At 53.9% G+C, this 22,429-nt stretch overlaps 8 protein-coding genes across 8 annotated transcripts; 3 read left to right on the top strand and 5 right to left on the bottom strand.

The window, feature by feature from the left end:
• Nucleotides 1-329: 329 nt before the first annotated feature.
• AYL99_00089 (hypothetical protein) lies at nt 330-1,049 on the bottom strand (the record flags this gene model as incomplete). The annotated part of the gene is made up of 1 exon (XM_018831605.1): nt 330-1,049. The coding sequence occupies one exon, from the start codon at nt 1,047-1,049 to the stop codon at nt 330-332; it is 720 nt and encodes a 239-aa protein (XP_018697484.1).
• A 1,410-nt stretch (nt 1,050-2,459) lies between these two features.
• On the top strand, nt 2,460-4,363 carry AYL99_00090 (hypothetical protein; the record flags this gene model as incomplete). The annotated part of the gene is made up of 2 exons (XM_018831606.1): nt 2,460-4,214; nt 4,268-4,363. The coding sequence occupies 2 exons, from the start codon at nt 2,460-2,462 to the stop codon at nt 4,361-4,363; spliced, it is 1,851 nt and encodes a 616-aa protein (XP_018697485.1).
• A 3,286-nt stretch (nt 4,364-7,649) lies between these two features.
• On the bottom strand, nt 7,650-8,525 carry AYL99_00091 (hypothetical protein; the record flags this gene model as incomplete). Its single annotated transcript, XM_018831607.1, has 5 exons — nt 7,650-7,775; nt 7,830-7,862; nt 7,913-7,960; nt 8,014-8,377; nt 8,521-8,525. The coding sequence occupies 5 exons, from the start codon at nt 8,523-8,525 to the stop codon at nt 7,650-7,652; spliced, it is 576 nt and encodes a 191-aa protein (XP_018697486.1).
• Nucleotides 8,526-12,056: 3,531 nt separating this feature from the next.
• AYL99_00092 (hypothetical protein) lies at nt 12,057-12,731 on the bottom strand (the record flags this gene model as incomplete). Its single annotated transcript, XM_018831608.1, has 1 exon — nt 12,057-12,731. The coding sequence occupies one exon, from the start codon at nt 12,729-12,731 to the stop codon at nt 12,057-12,059; it is 675 nt and encodes a 224-aa protein (XP_018697487.1).
• A 1,406-nt stretch (nt 12,732-14,137) lies between these two features.
• AYL99_00093 (hypothetical protein) lies at nt 14,138-16,081 on the bottom strand (the record flags this gene model as incomplete). Its single annotated transcript, XM_018831609.1, has 1 exon — nt 14,138-16,081. The coding sequence occupies one exon, from the start codon at nt 16,079-16,081 to the stop codon at nt 14,138-14,140; it is 1,944 nt and encodes a 647-aa protein (XP_018697488.1).
• Nucleotides 16,082-17,192: 1,111 nt separating this feature from the next.
• Nucleotides 17,193-19,139, top strand: AYL99_00094 (hypothetical protein; the record flags this gene model as incomplete). The annotated part of the gene is made up of 5 exons (XM_018831610.1): nt 17,193-17,267; nt 17,354-18,520; nt 18,677-18,792; nt 18,926-19,031; nt 19,086-19,139. The coding sequence occupies 5 exons, from the start codon at nt 17,193-17,195 to the stop codon at nt 19,137-19,139; spliced, it is 1,518 nt and encodes a 505-aa protein (XP_018697489.1).
• Nucleotides 19,140-19,232: 93 nt separating this feature from the next.
• AYL99_00095 (hypothetical protein) lies at nt 19,233-20,153 on the bottom strand (the record flags this gene model as incomplete). The annotated part of the gene is made up of 2 exons (XM_018831611.1): nt 19,233-19,965; nt 20,035-20,153. The coding sequence occupies 2 exons, from the start codon at nt 20,151-20,153 to the stop codon at nt 19,233-19,235; spliced, it is 852 nt and encodes a 283-aa protein (XP_018697490.1).
• A 1,099-nt stretch (nt 20,154-21,252) lies between these two features.
• On the top strand, nt 21,253-22,319 carry AYL99_00096 (hypothetical protein; the record flags this gene model as incomplete). Its single annotated transcript, XM_018831612.1, has 3 exons — nt 21,253-21,612; nt 21,659-21,947; nt 22,009-22,319. The coding sequence occupies 3 exons, from the start codon at nt 21,253-21,255 to the stop codon at nt 22,317-22,319; spliced, it is 960 nt and encodes a 319-aa protein (XP_018697491.1).
• Between the last annotated feature and the right edge of the window lie 110 nt (nt 22,320-22,429).

Raw genomic sequence — 22,429 nt, forward strand, 5'->3', positions numbered from 1 at the left:
TCAATAGCTCATAGGACAACACACATGCAAGCGACTCTGCAAGCTGGAGTAGAAGTAGGCGTTTTGAGGCATTACGGACTTTTCCTTTCATCTCCTCCAAAGTATATCTGAATAGATGCAGAACATACAAGGGCTCGCTCTCCAGCAACTGCGACAACCATCCGACGAAAACACATCCTTGAACTTCCATCGGGGAAAACATCACACGCTCGTACACACATATTGCTGGCATAACCAGGTTTTCCAAACACCATGTCCGTCTCGACATCCCTGCAAAATGCACATCGCCAAAGAGAAACCCATTAACACCTCCCCCATCCCAACGCTCCTCATGATGGACCACGCTTTGACGACGCTTGCCGGTGCAGGCTCTTCAGCTGGTTGCTCAACCACTGCCCTCGCGCCCTCAACATTTGGTTCTCATGCTTCAACGACTCGGCATAGAGCAGGAGATCCTTGACTTGCTTCTCCAGGTCCTGCACATATTTCACCTTGCGTTCCCGAAAGGCGCGTTGAGCTTGCCGGTTCTGCATTTTTCGTTTCTGCTCGCTCGGGGAATCCGCCTTCGTCGATTCAGCACCGGTGCTATTGTTGTCGGTGGCTTCGCTTCGCTGGCGTTCCTGACGGTCACCCACACCCTCTCCGCCGACCGGGAGCTCATCGTTGCCGTCATATTCCAGCCGCAATCCATATGGCATACCGTTGGTAGGGTAGTCCGGGGTGGACACTTTCCTCGGGCCATGCTGGCCGACGTGCCCTGATATTGACATAGGCGAGGCACCCTGGTGGTCGACCCCAGGACCCGAGGCCCAAAACCCCTCAAAGAGGCCGTGGTCTTGCTGCCACATTTCCTCCGCCGAAACCTGACGCGACCATTCGTCGAAGTTCTGCTGTGGAAAGGCATCGAAGCTAAAGAGGCCGTCGATATCTTCTTGACTCAGACCATGATGTTGAGGAAAGCCTCCCTGGGGAACAAGCCCAGGAACGATCGACGTCGAAAGATGCGAATGCCTCGGAGGCTGTGTCGGTCTCTGGCTTGGTACTGACATGATGCTTTGCACTTCAGTAGTAGAGGCTACTATGTCGACACGGGTTGATATGGGCTGACGAGCGGGCTATTCATTGACCCAACCATGTCTTCAAGGCCGTCTGGAAGCAGGTAGAACTCTGCTGACGGTACTACACTCTGGAAAAAAGAGGCTAGAGATTTGGTACCCTTTGCTGCTGGGTAGGTTGATGTCTGCTGGAGATGATTGCTGATTGGCGTGGCCAGGCTTACTGGTATCAATCGCTGTTTGAGCTGTCATCTAAACAGCCGCAAATAAGCCTATGGCTCAGGGCTACTCTTCTTTGGGGCCGTCAGGCTTGAAGACGCCCTGCCATTGAAATGTGCTTGCTGCTTAATCAGAGGCACGGCTCCGCAGAATAATGCGGCAGGAGGATTGAATCCCTGTTGGGTGCCTGTACTGCGGTGTACGAGATCAGTAATCCTTGGTAAAATAGGGGTTTCAGGACGCTCCGCTCGTCTCAGACAATCGAATTCACTGGGGAAAGCCCGCGGAGGTAGTGGCTCTAATGACGAATGGCCAGTCAGGGCTTCAGGTGTCATAGACACAAGTGGCTAGCTCTATACCTCATGTATCCACCATATGGATCGCCAGGCAACTTCCGGTACGGAATACTGTGTTCCAGTTGGTATTGGAAAACCTGGTCGTATTTGTGGAATCTGGCGCCTTGGGCTCGAACAACTAGGAGGCCCTGTCCTTCGACAAATCCCAGGCAGTTCCAACCGTCGGGAAGAGAGGGCTGAACCTCGTTACCATCCGAGATCTCGGTTGCCGGAGAGCGAAAAGCGCGAAGTACTAATGCTGCGTTACAATAACACATGATTGGGGGAGACTTGCACATTAAGTAAGAGCCCGTTACCTAAACACACAACCAGGACACATTCACATGGTATGCCATCTTCCGAGCATCCCGTGATGCCAGTCGGGAAAGTGGACGAACTTCAAATGGCCTAGATTGTCCTTGACCGACATATCGATTCATTAAGCCCGCATTTTCCACTCAAAAGAGCATTTGCGCAAATCGGCGCAGGCATGTTGCGGCAAAAGATTCACAATAAATGATGGTTTGTGACCGCCACCGTCGCAGTGGCGTGCCATATAGGTTGTTTGTTTCGTCTGCTGCGTCTACCGTACGATTCACCGTGCTCGGCCATCGAAGAAGAATTGCTTCCCACGACCAAAAAGGTCCGAGACTGAGGCTCGGTTGGCTCAACAGAGAGTCAACGGGTCGTGCAGGGACAAACCGAGGTAGTCCCGGTATCCTCAAAATGGTAACCGACGGCTCCCCTCATTTGTGGCAGATGGTCGTAGATCATAAGAGACGCCAGTCTCGTGTCGATATCGGCACGGCTGTCCAAGTCGACTGACCAGAAACCAGCTGTCGGACGGGAAATGGCGCCACGTTGGGCCAGGTTCATCCATCCGGAGGCACCAGATGTACATGGCAAATACCAACCGACAGACGACAAGATCTTCAAATCTCCATTCGGTCCATTTCCCCCTACGCCGAAGGACTTGAACGTTCACGAGTTGTGTTTCCCCCCGGATCAGCCTTTGCCTCCTGACTATGATCTCTTCATCGACGCTGTGACCGATGAGAGAGTCACGCTCCACCAGTTTTACAACCGAGTATGTGCCCTAGCACGAGCCCTTCGTTACGATGGTCCCAATCCTTTGGGATTGACCAGATCGCCAGTGGATGACAGAGACGATGGGGAGATTCTGGGTCTCTTTTCCCGCAATCACATTCACTACTCGATGCTGGCCCACGCTTGTTTCCGTGCTGAGCTGGTGTTCGGCGGAATAAGCCCTGCATCCACCCCGTACGAACTGTGGCATGTCTTGAGAAAGATGCAGATCACATCTATTGTGTGCCATCAAACGCTTCTCCCCGTATTGCGTGAGGCTATCAAACTGGGTATCGGTCCGGACAACGAGAAGCTCAGACTCGTGCTTGATCCAAGGAAGATCGTTGTGCTGGCAGATAATTCTTCCTTGGATTCTGTCGAGGGCTATCCGACTGTAGAGTCTTTCGTGCGGCGTGGCTTGCAGATGGAAGAGCGCAAAAGAAAACTCATTGGCGGCGACAAGTTGTGTTATCTGTTCCAATCGTCGGGTACGTCTGGTCTGCCCAAGGCCATGATGATCTCCCATAGAAATGCGGTCTCCAGCGGTCTACAAGGCATCACAGCGGCGACTCTGACTGCATTGTTCAACGGAGTCGAACCTCTCACACACCAAACACTCCTTGGGATAGTACCGGCATACCATTCTTACGGCATGATCATGTGGATTTTGCGGGTCAATCTTGCTCCGGCGACAAACGTCATGATGGCGAAATGGGATATCGAACTTGCACTGAAATCCATTCAGAAGTACAAGGTCACGGTCCTGACGCTAGTACCACCGATTGTGAGGCAACTTGCTCAGTCTCCGCTGACTGACAAGTATGACCTATCGTCGATTGTCAGCTGCTCCAGTGGCGCTGCCTATCTCCCACCCGACGTTGCATATCAGCTTGCGCAGAAACTGCCCGTTAAAACGCCTATTCCCTCCGGATATGGCCTTTCCGAAGCTGCGTCTATTGCGTCACCTCCTGTAGCAGGTATCTTCGGCTTGAAGGCGTCTGAGCCTGGTACAATCGGCTATCTTCTCCCAGGAATGGAAGGCCGAGTTGTTGACCCGGACACTTTGAAAGATGTGCCGAAGTGCACCAAGGGCGAGCTATGGGCAAGGGGTAATGTCGTGTGCATGGGATACTTCCGGGATCCAAAAGCCACCGCCGAACTGTTCGCGGAGCCTGGTTGGTTGAGGACAGGAGACCTTGTCATGCGAGATGCCGAAGATCGAATCCATTACCTCGACCGTCTAAAGGAGATGATCAAGGTGAAAGGGTTGCAAGTTGCAGCAACCGAGGTGGAAGATACCCTGCTTGATCACCCTGAGAAGCTTGTAACGGACGCATGTGTTGCTGGAGTTGACAACGGTCGAGGCGACGGAAGCTTGTTCCCGAGAGCGTGGGTGGTGTTAAGCGCCGAAGGCAAGAAACAAGGTGCGGAAGCAGTGATCAAGAAGCTGAACGAGCATGTTGGGCAGCGCTTGAGTAAGCACAAGCATCTTGCAGGAGGAATCGAAATAGTCGACTCGGTAAGTTTGAAATTGCACGATGCCTGGTTTGTTGCTGACAGCCGATTCTCTAGATTCCCAGGACACCGTCCGGGAAGATGTTGCGAAGAGAGATGAGAGACGCTTATCATCGCCGCATTAGCAGGGGAAACGTGGCGAGCAAGTTATAAGGCTGTTTGGTGCAATCGCTGCGGTGGTGGTGTGTTTGAAAACACGGGGGCAAGAGCCCTCCGTCCACAATAGACAAGCTGAAGTGAGGATAGAACCCCTCAATTCATCCAATGTTACTATTTAATCTCATGCCTGGTTGAGATCAGCATAGCAGACGAGCTGGAGGGCACATCGTAAGCACCTCGCAAAGTCTTGTGACGTCTGTGTCCGAAGAGCTCCATGGATACCTTAGCACTGGTGGACCTCGAAGGACTGAGGCGAACTTAGGGGCGAAAGATCGTCGTGGAGATTACCAGCACCACTGGAAACATGTCTATGCGGTGGACGCGCCGGCGGTTCTAGGCTGCGCTCCGAAAGTTGAAGAGAACAGTCGTCGATTGTGCCATGTCGATATTGTCCCAGGCCAAAATTCCCACCACGCGGCCGCGCATGACCATAGCGTCAGCGGAATCCGCTCTCGATGGCCGACATCCCCATGAATGCTCGAAGGCGGGTTCCAGGAACGAAAAGGTGCTGATTCGTTTTCGAGTCCCTGTGAGCCGTCTTTGTTTCGGCCCAACGCTGGTTTAAAATAAGAACCCTTCACCAGTGGCGGATCTATAGAGCGGCACCCATAATCTGTCTGAAAAGGTTGTAACAGAGCAAATCTCTGTAGAACCTCTTCGTGCAAAAACACCGGATGATCTCGCGTCGCACATACGAAATAGGTTGGAACTCGAATATTTCTCAAACCCTTGAAGAAGTCCGAAGATACTAATTAGTACGATTTTCCGATATGATGATCAGTCATCATGAGGGCCGTGTACATACGTAAAGCGGGTCCGACATGCATTAGACCCGCTTAGAGACGAATCTGGAAGGATAACGAGACGTTAGTAATGGACAAATTCATCAGAGCCTCGGATTCGTACAATCCCGCTTGGCATACCAGTCTTGCCCAGGGCGTGACAAGAAGGGAAGGTACTGTATGTCGAAAGCAAGTTGATGTCATTTCTCGTCAACGCAACAATTCGACTAACGACAGAAGCTTTACCATTTGGTGGAAGGAGCTCGGAGCTCACCTGGAGGCCAACCCTAGCCTTTAGGCAGTTGTAGTCCCGCTTTCCAAGATACTTTCTCACCGCAAAATCCTCTCGAAGAGACAAGCCTGTGACCAGGAAGAGGTACGGGAAGAGGGATCCAGCAGAGCGTGGTGCAATGTAGACAGATCTGAGGAAGCAAGGGGTTGCAATACGACTGTGGCACACAGACAGAATGCACCCATACTCGAAATTTCGCTGATGTTCCCACGCGAAGAAGAGTCGATGGGGGTCACAGTTGTTGGCTTCCAGCCGAGCCGCGCTGGATCTGCGAATTGTGGTAAACCGGGGTTCTTGAAGCGCGAATCAAGAGGACCCAGAACCATTTGTTTCCGCATTCTGGTGATGTCCCTAAGGCCAATCTGACTGGAAGACGAAGTTCAACGGGATCGTCAGGATCGTGCTGGGATCACCAAAGCACGTACCATGCTCGGAACTTCTTGGACAAATCCGAGCCTATACGGACACCGAGGTTCAGGGTATTTGGAACCGCCAGTGACCATTCAGGCGATGAACGAGCTATGTCGCCCAAATTTCGGTTTACAGATAGAGCAGGGGACCAGATGGCATGCAGCACGAGGTCTTGTGCTCCTAGCCTATACCTTCAGCATAAACGGCTCGAAGACCTGCACACCATAAACGCACCATTGCTCTTGACAACCTCCCGCTCATCGTATTCCTCGAATTTTGATGCTGTGCTTCAGCGATGGCCGAATCGAAGCTGACGAAGCTGAGGAGGGAGCTTGGAAGGTGCCATGAGCGGTGAAGATGTCAACAAGGGGGATTTCCTGTCGTGGTCAGTGCAGGAGAACACTTTCGAAGAGACGGTATGTCTAGGCTCGTGAATTCTCGACATCGAGGCTGTCGGCGTTGTGTTGCCGTTGTTGTACCCACGGGGAAGAGTAGGATGGAGCCGCAGAGGTAGAAATCCCAACATTCACCGTCGACAAACACCGGGGATGCAGGAAACCGGAGTCTCGCGAGTAAGGACAAAAAGCCAAGCCGGCTTGCAGGCGCTGCTGCCGAGGGTCGTGATTCGGCAAGATTGTATGCAGAAACGATGCAAATGCCCAACCTCACCGTGGGGCTAAAGTGGACGAACAGGTGTTCATGCACAGAGCGGCCCTTCTTCGGAAGTGTGCCCAGCCACGGGCCATGCCGGCCTTCATTGGTAATTGAGAGCTGAGAAACGTCACGATGAGACCGGAAGACGTGGGCCGGTCTATTGTGCCTTGGGCAGAGGGCGAGAACAGGCGGTGGAGCCGGCTGGTCCAGTCCTTGTCGAAACGACAGCCGTCACGCTGTGCAACGGAGAGCAGGGACGGGAGGCCGTAAATGAGCAGCACAGCAGATAGAGGGAGAACCTCGGGCACACTGGGGGAGACAGACTTTCATCTATGATGGGGACAGGGCGAGGAAAATGCAGAGTGAGTCTCTGGTAAAGGAAAAAGGAAACAGGAAACAACAAGTGAAGCAGCTTTGGTTTGAGGCGCAGGAGATTTGTGGGGGGTGGATGTCGGAGAAACAATGTTCCGGCTCATTGCCCCTTCGGCGTCCAGACTTCATTCCACCGCTGATGCGGTGCGGATGCCGTCCTCGATCACCTTTCTATCTAACAGTCTGTCCTCGACCCCCTTCAGATATGGAACAAAACACAGCTGTCTCCGGCCTAGGCGAGAAACACCTCGACCCTTCCCTGGTCATCCTTCTCTGGCGGTCAGTGTGATTAGGCTCCCCACGCGACACAAAGCTCGGAAACGGCCTCGTGATTGGCATCCGCATGGTTGACAGATTTCCAGGATGCATGAGGCACCCCAACACCTCGAGGCCACTCTTAGGTCGTAATCCACGGGTGGGAACACGGCTGATCACGGCTGATCACGGCTGACGTTTCTTTTAGCTTTCACTGACCGAGTAGCATTCTGTCCCAGTCGTGTCTGTCTGTCGCGGCTCTATGCCAACGTCATCGCGATGCTGCTACTGATGTGGCCATACAGTCTGTCTGTGTTCTTCCGGCAGCGACAAAATCCCCCCATTAAGACCCGCGACCCAAGGCAGCTCCCGGCAATCCAGCAGATCCAGCGACACTCAGGTGTCCAAATACCTTTCAACGCCGGCGCTTCAGCTCGATGTAAACAGTAGACATGTGCATTAGCCGTTCTTGAAGTGCTCCTTTGCGTATTGCTCGCATGCCTAGAATAAATTATCATGAGCTGAGGATTGAGTTGAACCACGACCAGATACTAACTTTGGCTGGCTTGCCGAGCTTCTGCCCAATCGCCTTCCACTTATTTGCTTCGTATTCTTTGATTGCTTCGCGAAGTGCTGCAGACTGTAGGGGTTCGGGTTAGAACAAGGAGGTCGACTCTTCGTCACGCATACATACCTCATCTTCGGCGAACTCGGCATAGTGCATGTCCTGAAGCACTCCGTCAGCAACGACCCAGCCCGTCTTGGCCCACGCCTTACCTTGTACCAGTGCTTCTTCACGCTGCCCTCGGTTCGTGCAGGAAAAGCCTATCGTGAATCAGCAAGAGAGAGGTGGAAGTGGAGGCCAAGCACAGGAATACCTTTGCAATCTCACTCCAGCTGTGCCCGGCATCACGCATCTGCTTCAAGCGCTGTTCTTCTTGAGCGGTCCACGGCGTGTTGGTTCGGCCACGCTTTTTGCCCGTCTCGTCCGGCAGCGACGCCGCGACGTGAGCATTGGTCGGGACAGGTTCTGCTGGTAAAGCCGTGCCTGGAGGCAGCGTATTCAGCTTCGGACTGTGTGATGCCCGCCGCTTGCGTGGATTTGGCGGAGAAGCTGGCGGATGATGCAGGTCGGCATTAGGTTTGGGTGCCAGCGGCGCCTGAGGCGCTGGTACCTCTTTGTTAGTGAGAGGCGACGTGGTGGAGGCGAATTGCTTCTGCTTTTTGGCCGGCGGAGGTGATCTGATACGACAGGGAGGTCAGACTCGGACCGATGAGGTCAAGACATAGAAAGGAAGACCGAGGAAGTAGCCGTCCAGGCTGGAGCATCAAGCAAAGCCCTTTGGTGCAATTTCCAATGTACCACTCGGGACAAGAGAACTTACGACATGGTGACGGAAGTGTATCTGCTTAGTAGAAATGGATTTCAGTCGAAGTCGCCGTCGGCATGGTCGAGTCTTGTTCTGGGCTAGGAGTGTCCCGTGAAGTCAAGGCCAGCCACGCGAGACACCAGCTGCTAGGGAGAGGTAGGCAGGCTGTATTTGGATCAAAGACAGCAAACGTGACACAGCAGCGGAGGCTGCGAGGATGCAGGAGCTAAGCTTGTACGGTGCTTTCAGACAGGCGCCAGCGTGGCTGACTGGGAGTAGAGTGAATGGGCGGGAAGAAGGTGTGACCAGCGATCGGGGAGGAAGTGCAACAAGGCCACCTGAGGCCAATCAGGTCCGGCAAATCCAACGCAGGAGGGAGGAATGAGCGGGACAGTCGCGAAGAGGCGGTGCGACAACAGGGCAGGTTTTGAGAACGAATTCCTTCCCCTCTATCTGATTTGTCTCCCCTTTGCTCGTCGTCGGATGAATCGATGCTTTTGTTTCTGGGTCCAGCTCTACTTGCGCCAGGCTTGCGTCAAGTGACCAGGAAGGGGACAAACTGGACAGACAGGCGGTCATATGTACCACTGTCTCCGGGTTCCTGGTGGTTCCGCCACTGGAGGAGCAGTGACAGGACTTGTCTGAACTTCAGAATCTGGGGGAGGGAGGTGTCTGAACTTCAGAACCTGGGGGAGGGAGGGATCAGAGATGGGCCAGTCGCTTGGTTATAATATCCGGAGGTAGCAGGGAGTCGTTTATGTACATCGGACAGCAATACCGACTAGAACAAGGGAGCAGAAAAAGCAGGATTGACATGGACGGCACGAACAGTACAAGTTCATTAGAGCGGAAGAGGTTAAGGGAGGGCGGGGGGTTTCCTGCAAGGGAGAGCCAGGGAGGAAGCAATGTATGGACCAGAAGAAAAGCAGACGAGTCACTTTTTGGTTTTTACGTCTCTGTTAGGTTTTTGCCTGCTCGATCCGGCGGGCGTCTGTAGAGAGTCGATGTTGTCAACGGTCTCGTGAGGCGTTGGGAAGTATCGAATGAGGGCGTGTCAAGGCACATGCGATGACTGTAGTGGCACCGCTTGCATGACCGGGGGTGGTGGTGATGGTGGTGGTGAAGAAGGTGGAGGTGGAGACACGAGGCTTGTTCGAGGTGCCGGAGGGATCAACGGGCGGAGTTTACCAAAGGGGACCAGGGAGAAAGCAAAAAAGAGGGGGAACTGGGTGGGAGGTAGGGGATCAAGGGACGCTGAAAGGAGCTGATACGGGGTCACAGGTAACAGGATGCGGTTGTGCAAAACAAACAAGGTCGAGATACTTAGCGACTTCGCGGTGATGAGGCTGACTGGGTGAGCGCAAGCTGCAGTAGTGGGTCAGATGATGGAGAATAGGTTGTTGTCGAAGGGCTTCTCCCGTCTCTACTGGTGTGCAGGTGGTCTCTTCCAAGCAGTCCAAGTAGAGGCGGAAAGTACGGAGCAGGTTCTGAGGGAGGTGAGTGACTAGTTGACTGGTTGACTAGGGCCAGGGAGAAGAAACTCGACGACTCGATACCTGGTGACCATGTACTGCCGCGGGTGACGATGGGTGTGGAAGGGAGGGGAATGGAAGAGACGAGGTACTTTGCAAGACCTTGGACCGAAGTAACGAGGAACGGCGGCGAAGGAGAAGCTCTGGCATGACGAGAGCAATGCTGTTATTGCGGGGTAGAGCTGACCAGAAGGGACCAAAGGGACCCCAGGACACGCGAAGGATTGGATGGCAGGTCACACAGAGTAACCGACAACAGCTAGTAGCTGATCTGTGGCAGCGCGAGGCAATGCAAGCCCTTTAAAATGGAGGGGATGTAATGCACCATTGATGGAGGCGTCAGGAGCACGGAGCAGGGGGGTGTCCACCGGCGGGTACGAGAGATGAAAAAAGAGAAGATGAAAGCAAGCCACAATTTCATTTTTTTTGATTGTTGTTGTTTCCTGGCAGGGGGGTCAAGAAATCAACCCATTGGTGCTTGGGGCTGGAGCTAAGAATGAACTCGTGAACTCGTGCATGGACACATACCGAGTACATCGATGCACTACTGCCCAACTTCATCAAGGCTGAAATTACCACTACCACTGTCGGTACATGCAGACATACCGGCGATGTACGGAACAAGAAAGTCACTTGCGGGAAAGAGTACTCGATCTGAAGTCCTGGTCTCTATCAAAGGGCCAGGGATTGACCAACACTAATTGGAGCCATGGGCAGCCAGGACAGGTGGTACGATGATGGACACCCTGGTGCAGTCGATCCAGAGGTTCAAGGCGAGCCCTGAGGGAGGGAGAGTAGAGTGAAATGGGAAATGTGAAATGGGCTGATGAGGTTAAAGGAACAAGCCAAACGAAAACTCTGATAAGTGACCATGACGGAAACAGGCACCTATGACGGCACGGACATGATGGAAGCTCGGACCCAGCTGAAGAGAAGAAGCCTCACTGCACCAGTGCACCCCCTCTCTTCAAACAATGTTACCACGGGTGCCACCGCCCAAAAGGGCAGCCCAAGAAGATGGTCTGGCCTGCTAACTAGGTAGGGCCCGAGTACGCAGTAGTACGGGAGTACAAGTAAGTCAGTTCACCGCGACTTTGATAGATGAATGCATGGCGGGAAAAATGGCCCGGGCCAGGAAGACCTAACGCCCAGAGTGCCGCCCCGGGCGCCAGGTGAGAAACGTGGAGGTGGGTCTGAAGTACCCAGCAGCGACTAATGAACGCGCACACAGGGGGGGTTGCAGAGAAGAACCCCCCCAGTTCACTTTTGCGTCACTGCTCCGTACAGTAGGTACTACTCATCCCAACCAACCCCTTCTCTGCCATTTCCCTTCCTTTTCCTGCCAATGGTGTCGGCGCTGTCGGCCACCACGGCATCACGTCAGAGAGGGCGACGGTACCCAAGATACATCCACAAAGGCACCGAACATGTCGCGTAGATCCCTGCCCCAAACAACGCCTCTCAGCAGCTAGCTGATGAGCACCAACGTCACCCATGGCTATCGCCCGTATGTCTTCTGCACCACCTTCAAGAGTTCATTCATCACATTTACCCACGTTCTCAGGGGTGTCTGATCGCTGCAGCAATCGCCTATCCTCCCTAGACTAGGCTGTCTGACCCCTCTTAACAATCACACCACCTCTGAATTCGACCTTGACGCGTCGACACCCGGCTGCGAAGGTGACTGGCCTCGAACTGCAAGATAGAGCGAGGAATCCCAGCGTACAGGAGATGCAAGGGCTGAATTTGGCGGGTCAAGATCATGACGAGCGCAGTTCCGTGGCCTGTATCGGCAGCGAGGCGATCGACCTTTTTCTGCACGTTGCAGACTCGCTACGAGTGGCGAGCCCAGTTCTCCAGGACCGGGAAGGCCTGACTGAGGACGAGCCAGAAGCCATCGACCAAAAGGGGAACACTTTGTTGTCGCTCTCTGCCAAGCAAGCCGAAGCTCTGTCACTCAGTCTCGACATCGTGGCCTCGTGGTTGTTAAGGAGCAGGTAGTCGATCCAAGGACCTGGTTTAGGGGCCGGCGATGACCAACAACTCTTCCGCAGACTTTTGCTGCACGGAAGCCACCCAGCCGGTATTTAACCTCAGGATGATACGTCCCCTGCCTAGTTGCCTCCGGTCTTCAGCAAAGGTGATTCTCCCTCCACTCCGGCTCATGGCATGGTGAAATACTTGGGCGTACTCAAGGATCTGAGCCCTGCCTTTCACAAAAGCTTCGCGGTCGCACCATTCGCCCAGATACGAGTTCCGCCACGTTTCGGCTCGACATCGAATTTCAAGACTGCTCCAGTGGGCCACTTCATCCAGGTCAAGTTGGAGATCTTCCGCGTAAAAATGCCTCAGAAGGTCACAATCGAGCTGCCAGATCAGATGCTGAATATGCGGCGCACATGGATGACCGTCGGTGATGCGAATTGGCAACCTTCCGGCGAAGGCGTGGCTGATGACGTGGAATACCGTGTTGGCATAGAGGACGGGACGGGCTTCTAGTAGGATCGTCTTGTTGACTCTCAACAGCTGAGACGACCTGGGCGAGTGGTTCTCGAACCGTGCCAGCTGGGGCATCAGAGCACCACTATCATCCTCGCTCTTGGCCTCGACCACGGCCTTCCCATGGCCAAAAACCAAACGGTAGATCTCAAACCGTATCTCTAGGGGCAGGTCAAGAAACCTTGGCGCCGCCATCTGGTGGATCGACACTAAGATTCTCCGCCGCGGAGGTTGACGGCCAGTGAGTCAAGATGCTGTGCTGTGCCGTGCTGTTCTGGGGTGTGCAGAGGACTATATCTTAGGCGAATGTAGATGCATCCACACGAGACGGAGAGACGAAATCCTTTATGTTTGGGGATGGGAGACGAGCTACAAGATAACGGTGAGATTTATTTTCAGCCTCCGCTCTCCGTATCGGCCTGCTCTGCAGGGGCGTTTTGGGTTTTTTTGGTACGTTGGGTCCACCAGTTGCATTCCCGACCGATTCGGCAAGCGTTTTTTGGTGTTTTGAGTTTTAGATTACCCGGAAAATTGCGCCAATTTTGTTTTCTAGGGGCTGGAGCTGTGCCCTATCTTTCTCTCTCAGCCTTATGATGTCGCCGGAAAGAGGCGAAAGCGGCGAAAGCGGCGAAAGTCACGGATGAAGATGACGATGATGATGATTACGATGATAATATCGGTACACAACAAGTAAGTAATTAATAACTAGCTACGTAGCTCGGCAGTACATATGCGGCTTGTTCTCTCTTCTCCTTCTTTCCCCCTCCGTCACCCTTTCTTTTTCAGCTGACCCCCGGCTCCTCCGAAATACGACCTTGATCTGGCCATGTGTTCTCCCGGTCATTATGAGCACACTGAGTCCCCTCCGTTGTTCGGAGAGAGAGGGAGAAACAATTGAGATCTTGAAAATAGGTAGCTTCGATGCAGCCCTGTCCTGTGAAGATCTACGTTTTTCCGACCCCTCCGGTGTGTGCGTGGTCGTCACTCACTTCCCGCGGGAGGGAGGGAGGCAGCCAGGGAGGGGGGCGGCTTCAATTAAACAACCCTGGGGGGTTCGCACTGGAAAGACGCAACGTACACGATACTAGTATGTAATGTACGTACATTTGGGCGAGGGAAAAGGACTGGATGTGGCCGTACTCGTCATGTGTCTAGGTATGCGAGATGACGGATTCTTCTTCTGGATGTAACATCCACCATATGGCCGGCCATTACGAGGGACGGGTCTTTCTTATGTGTGAGTGTGTGCTGGATGCGTGCTAAGACGTCGTCGGGTGAGAACGGCGGAAGAAGATACCAAGAAGGAGGTCGGCAAGAGAGAGCTGAGATGCCACATGTCTGTGCCAAGTTTCTACCTGTTCACCAAATAATAAACACCGACGCTTCAAACGCTTTCAACCTTCATATCGTCATGGTCAGCCGCATTTGCTGCTTCGACCGCCGTATAGACACGAGAGTAGTCACCATCCCAGCAATCTTATATCGAACACCCGCGGAAATCAGGACCCAGGTCAATGAGAGTCCCCTTAAACACATTTCCGCCGACGTCCCTCAAAAGGGCGAGGAGGCTTCCACACATATTAGCCTGTCTCGTGTCTCCCCTATGTGACCATATCGGCCGAGTCTAGACCCTGCAAAAGGCTCGGATCTGGTCTCTCATGTTCCGACGCCAAGTTGGACCCAGTGTCGCTGTCTTCTGGCTCGGCGCTTTGGCGTGCGTCGGGATCGCTTTTGGCACCCTGCGTCCTTGTGGCATCCGGCGGTGCTGGACTAGACAAATGCGGTGCGGAGGGTTGCTCCGTCACCTTCTCGCTGGTCGATACCACTATCGAATCATCAGCCCTTTCTGGCAAAAGACAGGCCTCTCGAAGCTGTGTATCGACAGAGGCCGTCACAGTTGCTGTTGAAATTGCAACACTCGTTGTCGTGAATGTAGTGGTGACCACTTCCGTCAACTGTGGCGTCAACTGGAATGCCGGCACAGGACTCTCTGTCGGGGATGTTGATCTGCCTGCCAATGCAAACAACAACACCAGGGAGCTCAGCACGCCCACCAGGAGATTTCGGCTCTCTCTGCTGACTCGTCCGCCATAAAATGCCGGTGGAGGCTGTGCAGCTTGCTCAAAAGAATGTGGGTTAGGCGCTGAATGCGCAGTGTCCGATTCCACAAGCGGTCTTTGGTCGAACTTGCTTGAGTCGATCTCACCGTCAAGTGTTCTAAAGTCGCCGTACACCTCTTGTTCGCGAGAAGTTGCCATTCCACCGTCCACAAGCGTGTCTTGAGGGTCGAGATGACCTGTTTCCCCCTCCTCGTCGTCAGCGAACGCAAGCTTTGCTTCGAGTTCCTGGCAGATCGCTTCTGGCAGGCAAACGTTGATTTCCACGTCGACCTTCTCCATCTCCTGCCATGCGGCAGCCCACGCCCCAGCCCGCATTAAGCCATTGGCCGCGAAGACCTTGACATCCCACCGGCGACTCGTTTCTTCTGCTTGCAGATGTCCTCCACAGTCCGGGCATCTGAGAAATCCCAAACCATCAAGGTCGACCTCATCTTCGGTCAGGCTCCCACTCTCAAACCCGCTGTCTACGCTACTGCCGCCGGCGTTGAAGTAATGATTGTGCCGGATCCGGGGCTTCTCGAGTTCCAAGCTCTCTAGGAGTCGTTCTTCCAGCAACCCGTAGTCTTCGCGAGGGTGTGGTATCAGTACTCCCCGGCTGCTGATCTCGACATCTGCGAGCCGGTCTCGTAGAGCGAGCCACCGCTGTTTGTATTCCTCGGGCAACAGTTCGCTGAGGCTTGCACTTTCTTGAGCCGAGGGCTGGAACCGTTGGTTGGGTGGTAGCAACGTGCAGTGTAGAAGTATAAGAGGGAACTCCTTCTTGACAGTAGTGCCGTCTTTCAGTGGAGATGTGTGGTGGGATCGGCTTGATCTTTTAGTGGGCGACGTCCGAACTGAGAATAGACTTCTCTGGCTGTATGACGACAACTGGGAGCCAGTCCGCCTATGGTGCCTTATCACGCTGTGTGTCTCACTCATTGCTTCATCTTTCATCTGGAGAGCCTTGACACTGCTGGGATGGCGGAATGCTGCGCGGTAACCGCGGAGGCTTTTCGGGGAGGTCGTCGCCGGCCGAGATCCGCCAGATCGCTCAAAGGAATAGAATCCGTGCGAGTCGCGTTGTGAAGGCGTTCGCGGGCTCGACTGTTCTTGCCTTGAATGCAGGGGCAGTGAGACTGTCGTCGGGAACGAAGAGATCGATGAGCATCCCGAGAAGACGCGTTGGCCGGCATTGTCAATGCCGTCTTCATCGTCGTGATCTGGTTGCGAAAGGGTTTCCGACTCCGAGTTTGAAGTGCTTTCATCGTAAACTGCGCCGGAGAAATTATAGTCATGAGGTTGCGAGATGTCTGTTGGTGGAGTTGGTGGAGAAGGAGAGGATGAAGGGGGCTGCTGCCGCAGAGAAAGCGGAGAGGACTGTTGGAAAGCGCATATCTCTGCAGCTTCGTCTAGTGAAAAGGATGTCAGCGACGAGGATCTCGCCATCATGCGACGACAATCGGGTTGATTGAGTTCATAGTTATGCAACCGTGCGTGTGGCGATGCACAGACGCTTTAATGTTTTTATTGATTTGTTGCACCGGGCAACCGTAAATACCACTGTCTGACACGGGGTTTCCTCACCCGCGCCTCCTGGTTTGGCCGCGACTTCGCATTAGCTCAAAGAAAAGGAGCTGGTCAGACAAAAGGGGTTTTTCGTCGTTCGTCAATTGGATTGTCAAGGACATGTCCATCATTCTTGTTACTCTCATCAATAGAGTTGCCTCAAGTGGAGTTCTTCCTGTCCATCAGATCATTAAAGGCGTGGGCATATTCTCATTCTTGACCTCTTCTTATGTTGACAGAGGCTTACTCGTCCTTCTTTCGATCGTCCCGCCTCCTGAGATGAAACCAAAGTAGCACACTCACGACAATAAGAAGCGTGTAGCAGCTGAGACGGTTGCTGGAGACAATGAAAATAACTTGGGGCATTATATAACAGGCACAATTGCGGGTCTCATGTCGCCATCAGCTACAATCCAGATATTTGCTTACCACCTGTTCAAATCGTTACGGGACGGGACGTCTCAGAAGAATATATGGTCATCACAATGAGGACTATCGGGGCATTAATTCAAACAATCAGCAACGATAGCAGACTGTGAGTGAGATGCGGCTTTGGGACAGCAGTGTGCCAGGATCTCGAGCGTGGTCTGGTTTTCGAGGTACTTGTATGCGGTATGCGACATATATGGCCAGCCGACGACGATTGTGACTGGATTAGAAAACAAAATACAAGGTAAAGATCAAAACGAGGACATCGAGCACGACAACATCAAAAAAAGGCAGGCACTAGGGGGCAGGAGCACCAGCTTTATATACAAGGACATTTACCTAAATACTGCTTCATGTCTCTATTCGCCCCCACGAAACGAGCTGCATGTTACTGGGCATCCCGCCATGTCGAGCCACAAATCATAAGCACTAACAACCGACAAGTGAAAGGTACGAGATACTCGGGACATATCTGATAACTCGTGAACGAAGTGAATATCCTCGAAATTCATTGACCAAGGCTTCATTGACCTCCCACCTGACACGATTCAACGGCGTGGCCATGACGATCAACGTCGGTGCTCTCCAGCACTATGCGTTGCTTGGTCTGTGGTATTGGATCTGTGCTGTCTCTGCGGTAAAGTACCACCTTGAAAAGAAGATAGATATCAAAGCTAGGTGTTTTGCAAGAGTCGGCACTGATCCTTTCCACTACATTTGTAGCTGATCGGCTACTCACTGCTCCGATTCATCTACAACATTTCCCCTTTCCACCCGCTGGCCAAATACCCCGGACCGCTGCTGTGGCGAGCCTCGCGCCTCCCGGCGTCCTGGCACCAGGCGCGCGGCGATCTATACAAATGCATCGACGCCATCCACATCCAGTACGGGCCGATCGTACGTATCGCACCGGACGAGCTCTCGTTCACGAACCCGGAGGCCTGGGCCCAGATCTACAACACACGGCCTCAGCTGCAGAAGACGCGGTTCCACTTCCCGCCGGCCGACGAGCGTCAGATGCCCGAGAGCATGATCATGGCCAGCGACGCGGACCACGCGCGGGTGCGCCGCCTCGCCAACCCGGCCTTCATGACGGCGGGCATCCTGGAGGTCGAGCCTGTCATGCAGTACTACGTCGATCTGCTCTGCTCGCAGCTGAACCAGGTGTGCCGCGACGGCGAGGGTCCGCAGAACATGGTCGAGTGGTTCCTCTGGACGCTCAACGACGTGATCGGCCAGCTGGCCTTGGACCAGGAGTTCGATTGCCTGAAGAAGCGCCGACTGCACCCCTGGCCGAGCTTCCTCCTGCTGGGACTCAAGAACGCCACCATCTTCAACCAGTTTCGTCGCTTCGGCATCACCCAGGGCATGCTGATGCCGCTACTGACCAAGAAGCAGCTGGAGGAGAGGGACAAATTCTTCAACGCGGCCACTAGTGCAGTGAAGCAACGACTCGACCGGGAAGACGAAGAAGAGCAAGGTGATAATGACGATGATCGGGAGACCCAGACGAAGAAGCAGAAGAGACCCGACATCGTGGGCCTGATGCTGCGCGAGATGAAGGACGGCAACCGCCTGACCAACGAGGAAATCACGTCCAACTCGATGCTGATCGTCGGGGGCGGCGCCGAGACGACGAGTACGTGCCTGAGCGCGACGTTCTACCACCTATGCAAGACGCCGCGCGTCATGAAGAAGCTCCAGCAGGAGATCCGCCAGAGCTTCACGAGCAGTCGAGACATCACCATCCGCGCGATTTCCTCCAATCTGCCCTACCTCCGGGCAACTGTCGACGAGTCGTTGAGAATCTTCCCCGTTGCCAGCTACATCACGCCCCGGACCACGCCGAAGGGAGGCCATCTGATCGCCGGGGAGATGATACCAGAAGGAGTAAGTTCGTGTTCACATCCCATCTCTGGTGGACTTTTCCCTCTCTCTCTCTCTCTCTCTCTCTCTCTCTCTCTCTCTCTCTCTCTCAGTGTGTGTGTGATTCCACATTCCAGTACCACACCGACGCTAACGAGGGACTCACTGTATGTGTTCCAGACCTACGTGTCGATGGGCCAGTGGCACATGGGCCGGTCCGGGCGTTTTTTCGACGACCCCAAGGAGTTCCGGCCAGAGAGATGGCTCCATGAGCTGGAATCCAAGGGCCCGTCTGGGTTACAGGTCGACGAGATCCTGAAGCCATTCAGCCTGGGGCCGCGAAACTGCATCGGCAAACAGCAAGTTTTTATCTCTCTCTTCCTTTCTGACCAGACCATAAGAGCCTGTTGGCTGACTCTGTCGGTTTAGGGTGGCCCTCACGGAAGCACGGCTCGTCATCGCCAAGTTGCTGTGGCATTTCGATATGGAGCTTGATGGGGATCATCCTACGTGGGTTGAGGACGCCAGGTTCTACGTGAGTTTTTTTTGGCCCTGCGAGTAGTTCTGATTCTGCTGACGCCTTGATTAGGTTCTTTGGCAACTTCAGCCGCTCAAGATTAGGCTGACACCCGTGAAGCGGTGATTGTGGCCTTCACACTACATGCACGTCGTCCAGGGCACAGGCAAAATAAAATATGCAAGAGAAAGAAGTGTTCTTGGAACGCGTAGTTTTCCACTATAGCCTGCCCCGTGAGAGCACAGAGCCACCGTCGGTCGTGATGACGGCACCGTTGATGTGTGAAGATGCCCTGCTGCTCAGAAAGACCACCAATCCAGCAATATCCTCCGGACGCCCAAGTCTCTTGTTTGGCACTTCGGCAGCGAGCGCGGCCTGCCCTCCTTGTAACTCCATCAACCCCGAAGCCATCTTGGTAGGGTAGAAGCCCGGGGCGATGGCGTTGGTGATGATTCCTCGGGGGCCGAGCTCGACGGCGAGGTTCTTAGCCAGATTAATAGCAGCTGCCTTCGACGCCGAGTACGAGTACGTAGCGTTCTCACCCAGCGAGCCCACGCCGATGCCAGCGACGCTGGCCGTTATAATGATCCTGCTGGGGTTGTCTGTCGTCGCGCGCTTCTGTAGCAGTGGGGCAAACTTCTGGGCGGTATAGAAGACACTCTTGACATTCAGATCCATGACCTTGCTGAAAGCGCTTTCCGGATGTGTATCGAAGGGAGCTCCCCACGTGGCGCCGGCATTGGCGAACAGGATGTCGACGTGGTCGGTGGTCTTTGCGACCTCGGCCGCCAGACGTTCAATCTCGGAGACCTTGGACGCATCGGCGGGGATGGAGATGGCGACGGCGCCGGGTCGTTTGTTGGGGAGGGCGTTGAGGGCAGCGACGGCTTCTTCACATGCTTTGGCCTTGCGGGAGGTGATGTAGACCTTGGAGCAGCCTGCCTGCAGGAACCTGTGTGTTTGACCGGGGAATCAGCGCACGAGAGACTATGAGCGTGGGCTGTCCTTGTGTATAGCTTACCCAGAAGCGACGTTGAGGCCCAGACCTCGTGAACCGCCGGTCACGACAGCGACCTTGCCCTCGAGACTGAATATGCTCCCGAAGTCCTGGAGCTCGACATCTTGCTTAGCACTGCCCATTTTTGTCTGTTGGTGGTGCCGTAGAATAGTGTCTGTCTATTTTTCGCCTAGCAGTCCAATCTCTTTTCAAAAGGCGGGAATCCGGGGTATAGTGATCATTGGCTTCGTGGTCTGGGCAAAGGTCCTTGGTCCTTATTATACAAAGCAGAAATGTTCAATTGCCGAACTATTGACGAGATGGACGTTCATGTAAACATCTATTGATTAGAAGGGGCGCAGTTCCGGTGGGATCAGGCAGGACACGAATTGGGAACAACTCCGTCGAAACAGCCGAGGCTCGAAACACGATTTACTGAGTTTCAGTGTCACCAGTAGTACGGAGTACATACGAGGTACGGGGCACTGAGTGGATGGATGGTGATAATGCAGGGAACAAGCGAACAAGCTGCTGGGGGTGGCGGCGATGACCAGCCGGAAAAAGGAGGAAGGAATTATTATCGAAGTCCGATTGAGCCGGAACATGGTGCCTCGGTGTGCCGGAGTGTGTGTCTCTCTCTCTCTTTCTCTCGCCAGACCCAGTTCCGACAAGTCGTGATGCTCAGGTAATTATATGGTGTGCCCATTACAGAATATATCTCCATGTGTATACTATATACAGTCTGTTTATACTCCGTGTAGCCGATGATATTTGCTATCGTCCTCGGTGCATTTCTATGCCCTGCTCGGTAGGTCTCTTGGAAGGTGTTGGCCGTCTCCATCCACCACACTATTATCTCACCGGCATTAAGATGATGATGGACACAATGTGGAAGAAAAGTCTTTAGACTGTCGTAAGGCCTGCCAGCTGATATTGCTCTTTGGTTGAGTCCAATGGTCAGCTTATACGGGTGCCAGGTCCACCACGACCCATCCCAACTGGTCATATATAGGCCCCTTGAGAGACTTTTTTGTCACCAAGGGGAATTCTTCCCCTTATCAAGAGAGTTGACAGTCATGGCAGACAACAGCAACACTCTATTCCGAGAGACAGACCCTGAGCTTGCTGCGGTGCGTACAGATAACAAACAAGCCTGGTGGCAGTGTCTCCCTAACGCAGACCTGGTGTTAGATATGGAGGGAAAAGGGAATGCCGAAATTCTTCTTTCCGAGGATCGACAAGATGCCTCAAACGCGTCAGATTCACGCCCAAGGTAACGTCCGGTTCATGAAAAGCGCTTTCGTCCGGCAGACATTGGGCGACCAAGTGCTCTGGACAGAAGAAGACAGGTCGGTTGCTGTCCGCGACGGGCATGCGGTCACGATCCGGATCTATCGTCCCAAATCACATCCTGGGCGCCGGCCTGTCATGGTGTATGCACACAGTGGAGGGTGGTGCATGGGTGGACTTGACACGGAGGAGTTCATCTGCCAACTCCTATCGATGAGGTTGGGGATCATCATCGTCAGCGTTGCATACCGCCTCGCGCCTGAATGGTCATATCCCACCTGCGTTTTCGATGTCTACGACGTTATTAAATGGGTACGTCGACCATATGTGTCTTCTCGCGTGGACTGAAGCGTGATAGGTATCAGCGAACGCAAAGACGCTGGGCGGGGATCTGTCCAAAGGCTTTCTCACGGGCGGCGCTTCAGCAGGTGGGAATCTGACCAGTATGGCCACCATCATGGCAAGGGACGACAAACTACAGCCTCCCCTCAGCGGCCATCTCCTCATCTGTACCGGCATGCCGCATGACTACACGGACAGGAATGGAAACAAAGTGGTCCTCTTCCCAGGACAGTTGGCGAACGGGAGCTGGGAACGGTACAAGAACGGGCCGGTCGCGAATCTGGAGATGAACTTGCTCTATGGACGTAAGCCAAAATCCGGGACTGTCTGTTTACGAAGGAACAACGGCTCACTGCAGGGACACAGACATCGCCAAGTTCGACGGCCATGAACCCTATATGACCCCCTTCTCCCAGACAGACTACTCCGGACTTGGCCCGGTGTTCTATCAAGTCGCCGAGATGGATATCTGGAGGGACAGTGCCCTTCTCTACTGCGACAAGGTCAAGGAGGCAGGCGGCCAAGTCAAGGTGGAAGTCTATCCCGGCCTCCCGCATCTCTGGTGGTCCATGTACCCGCAGCTATCAATCAACCAGAAGTGGATTCACAATCTGGTCAACGGCGTCGAGTGGCTGCTGAGCCAGACACGGGAGGCTCCTGTTTCCTCCAGACTCTAAAAAGGTCATGGTTCTCCGGTCGGGCGACCCTGGATTCTTGTGCAACCATAAAGGGTCAGTTGTTTGCTTTTCGCATACGAGGTCGCAGGACATCACAGCTCTTAGAGATA

The sequence above is a fragment of the Fonsecaea erecta genome (genome assembly GCF_001651985.1).
Source record: "Fonsecaea erecta strain CBS 125763 chromosome Unknown Scaff1, whole genome shotgun sequence".
In the NCBI taxonomy this organism is placed as follows: domain Eukaryota; kingdom Fungi; phylum Ascomycota; class Eurotiomycetes; order Chaetothyriales; family Herpotrichiellaceae; genus Fonsecaea; species Fonsecaea erecta.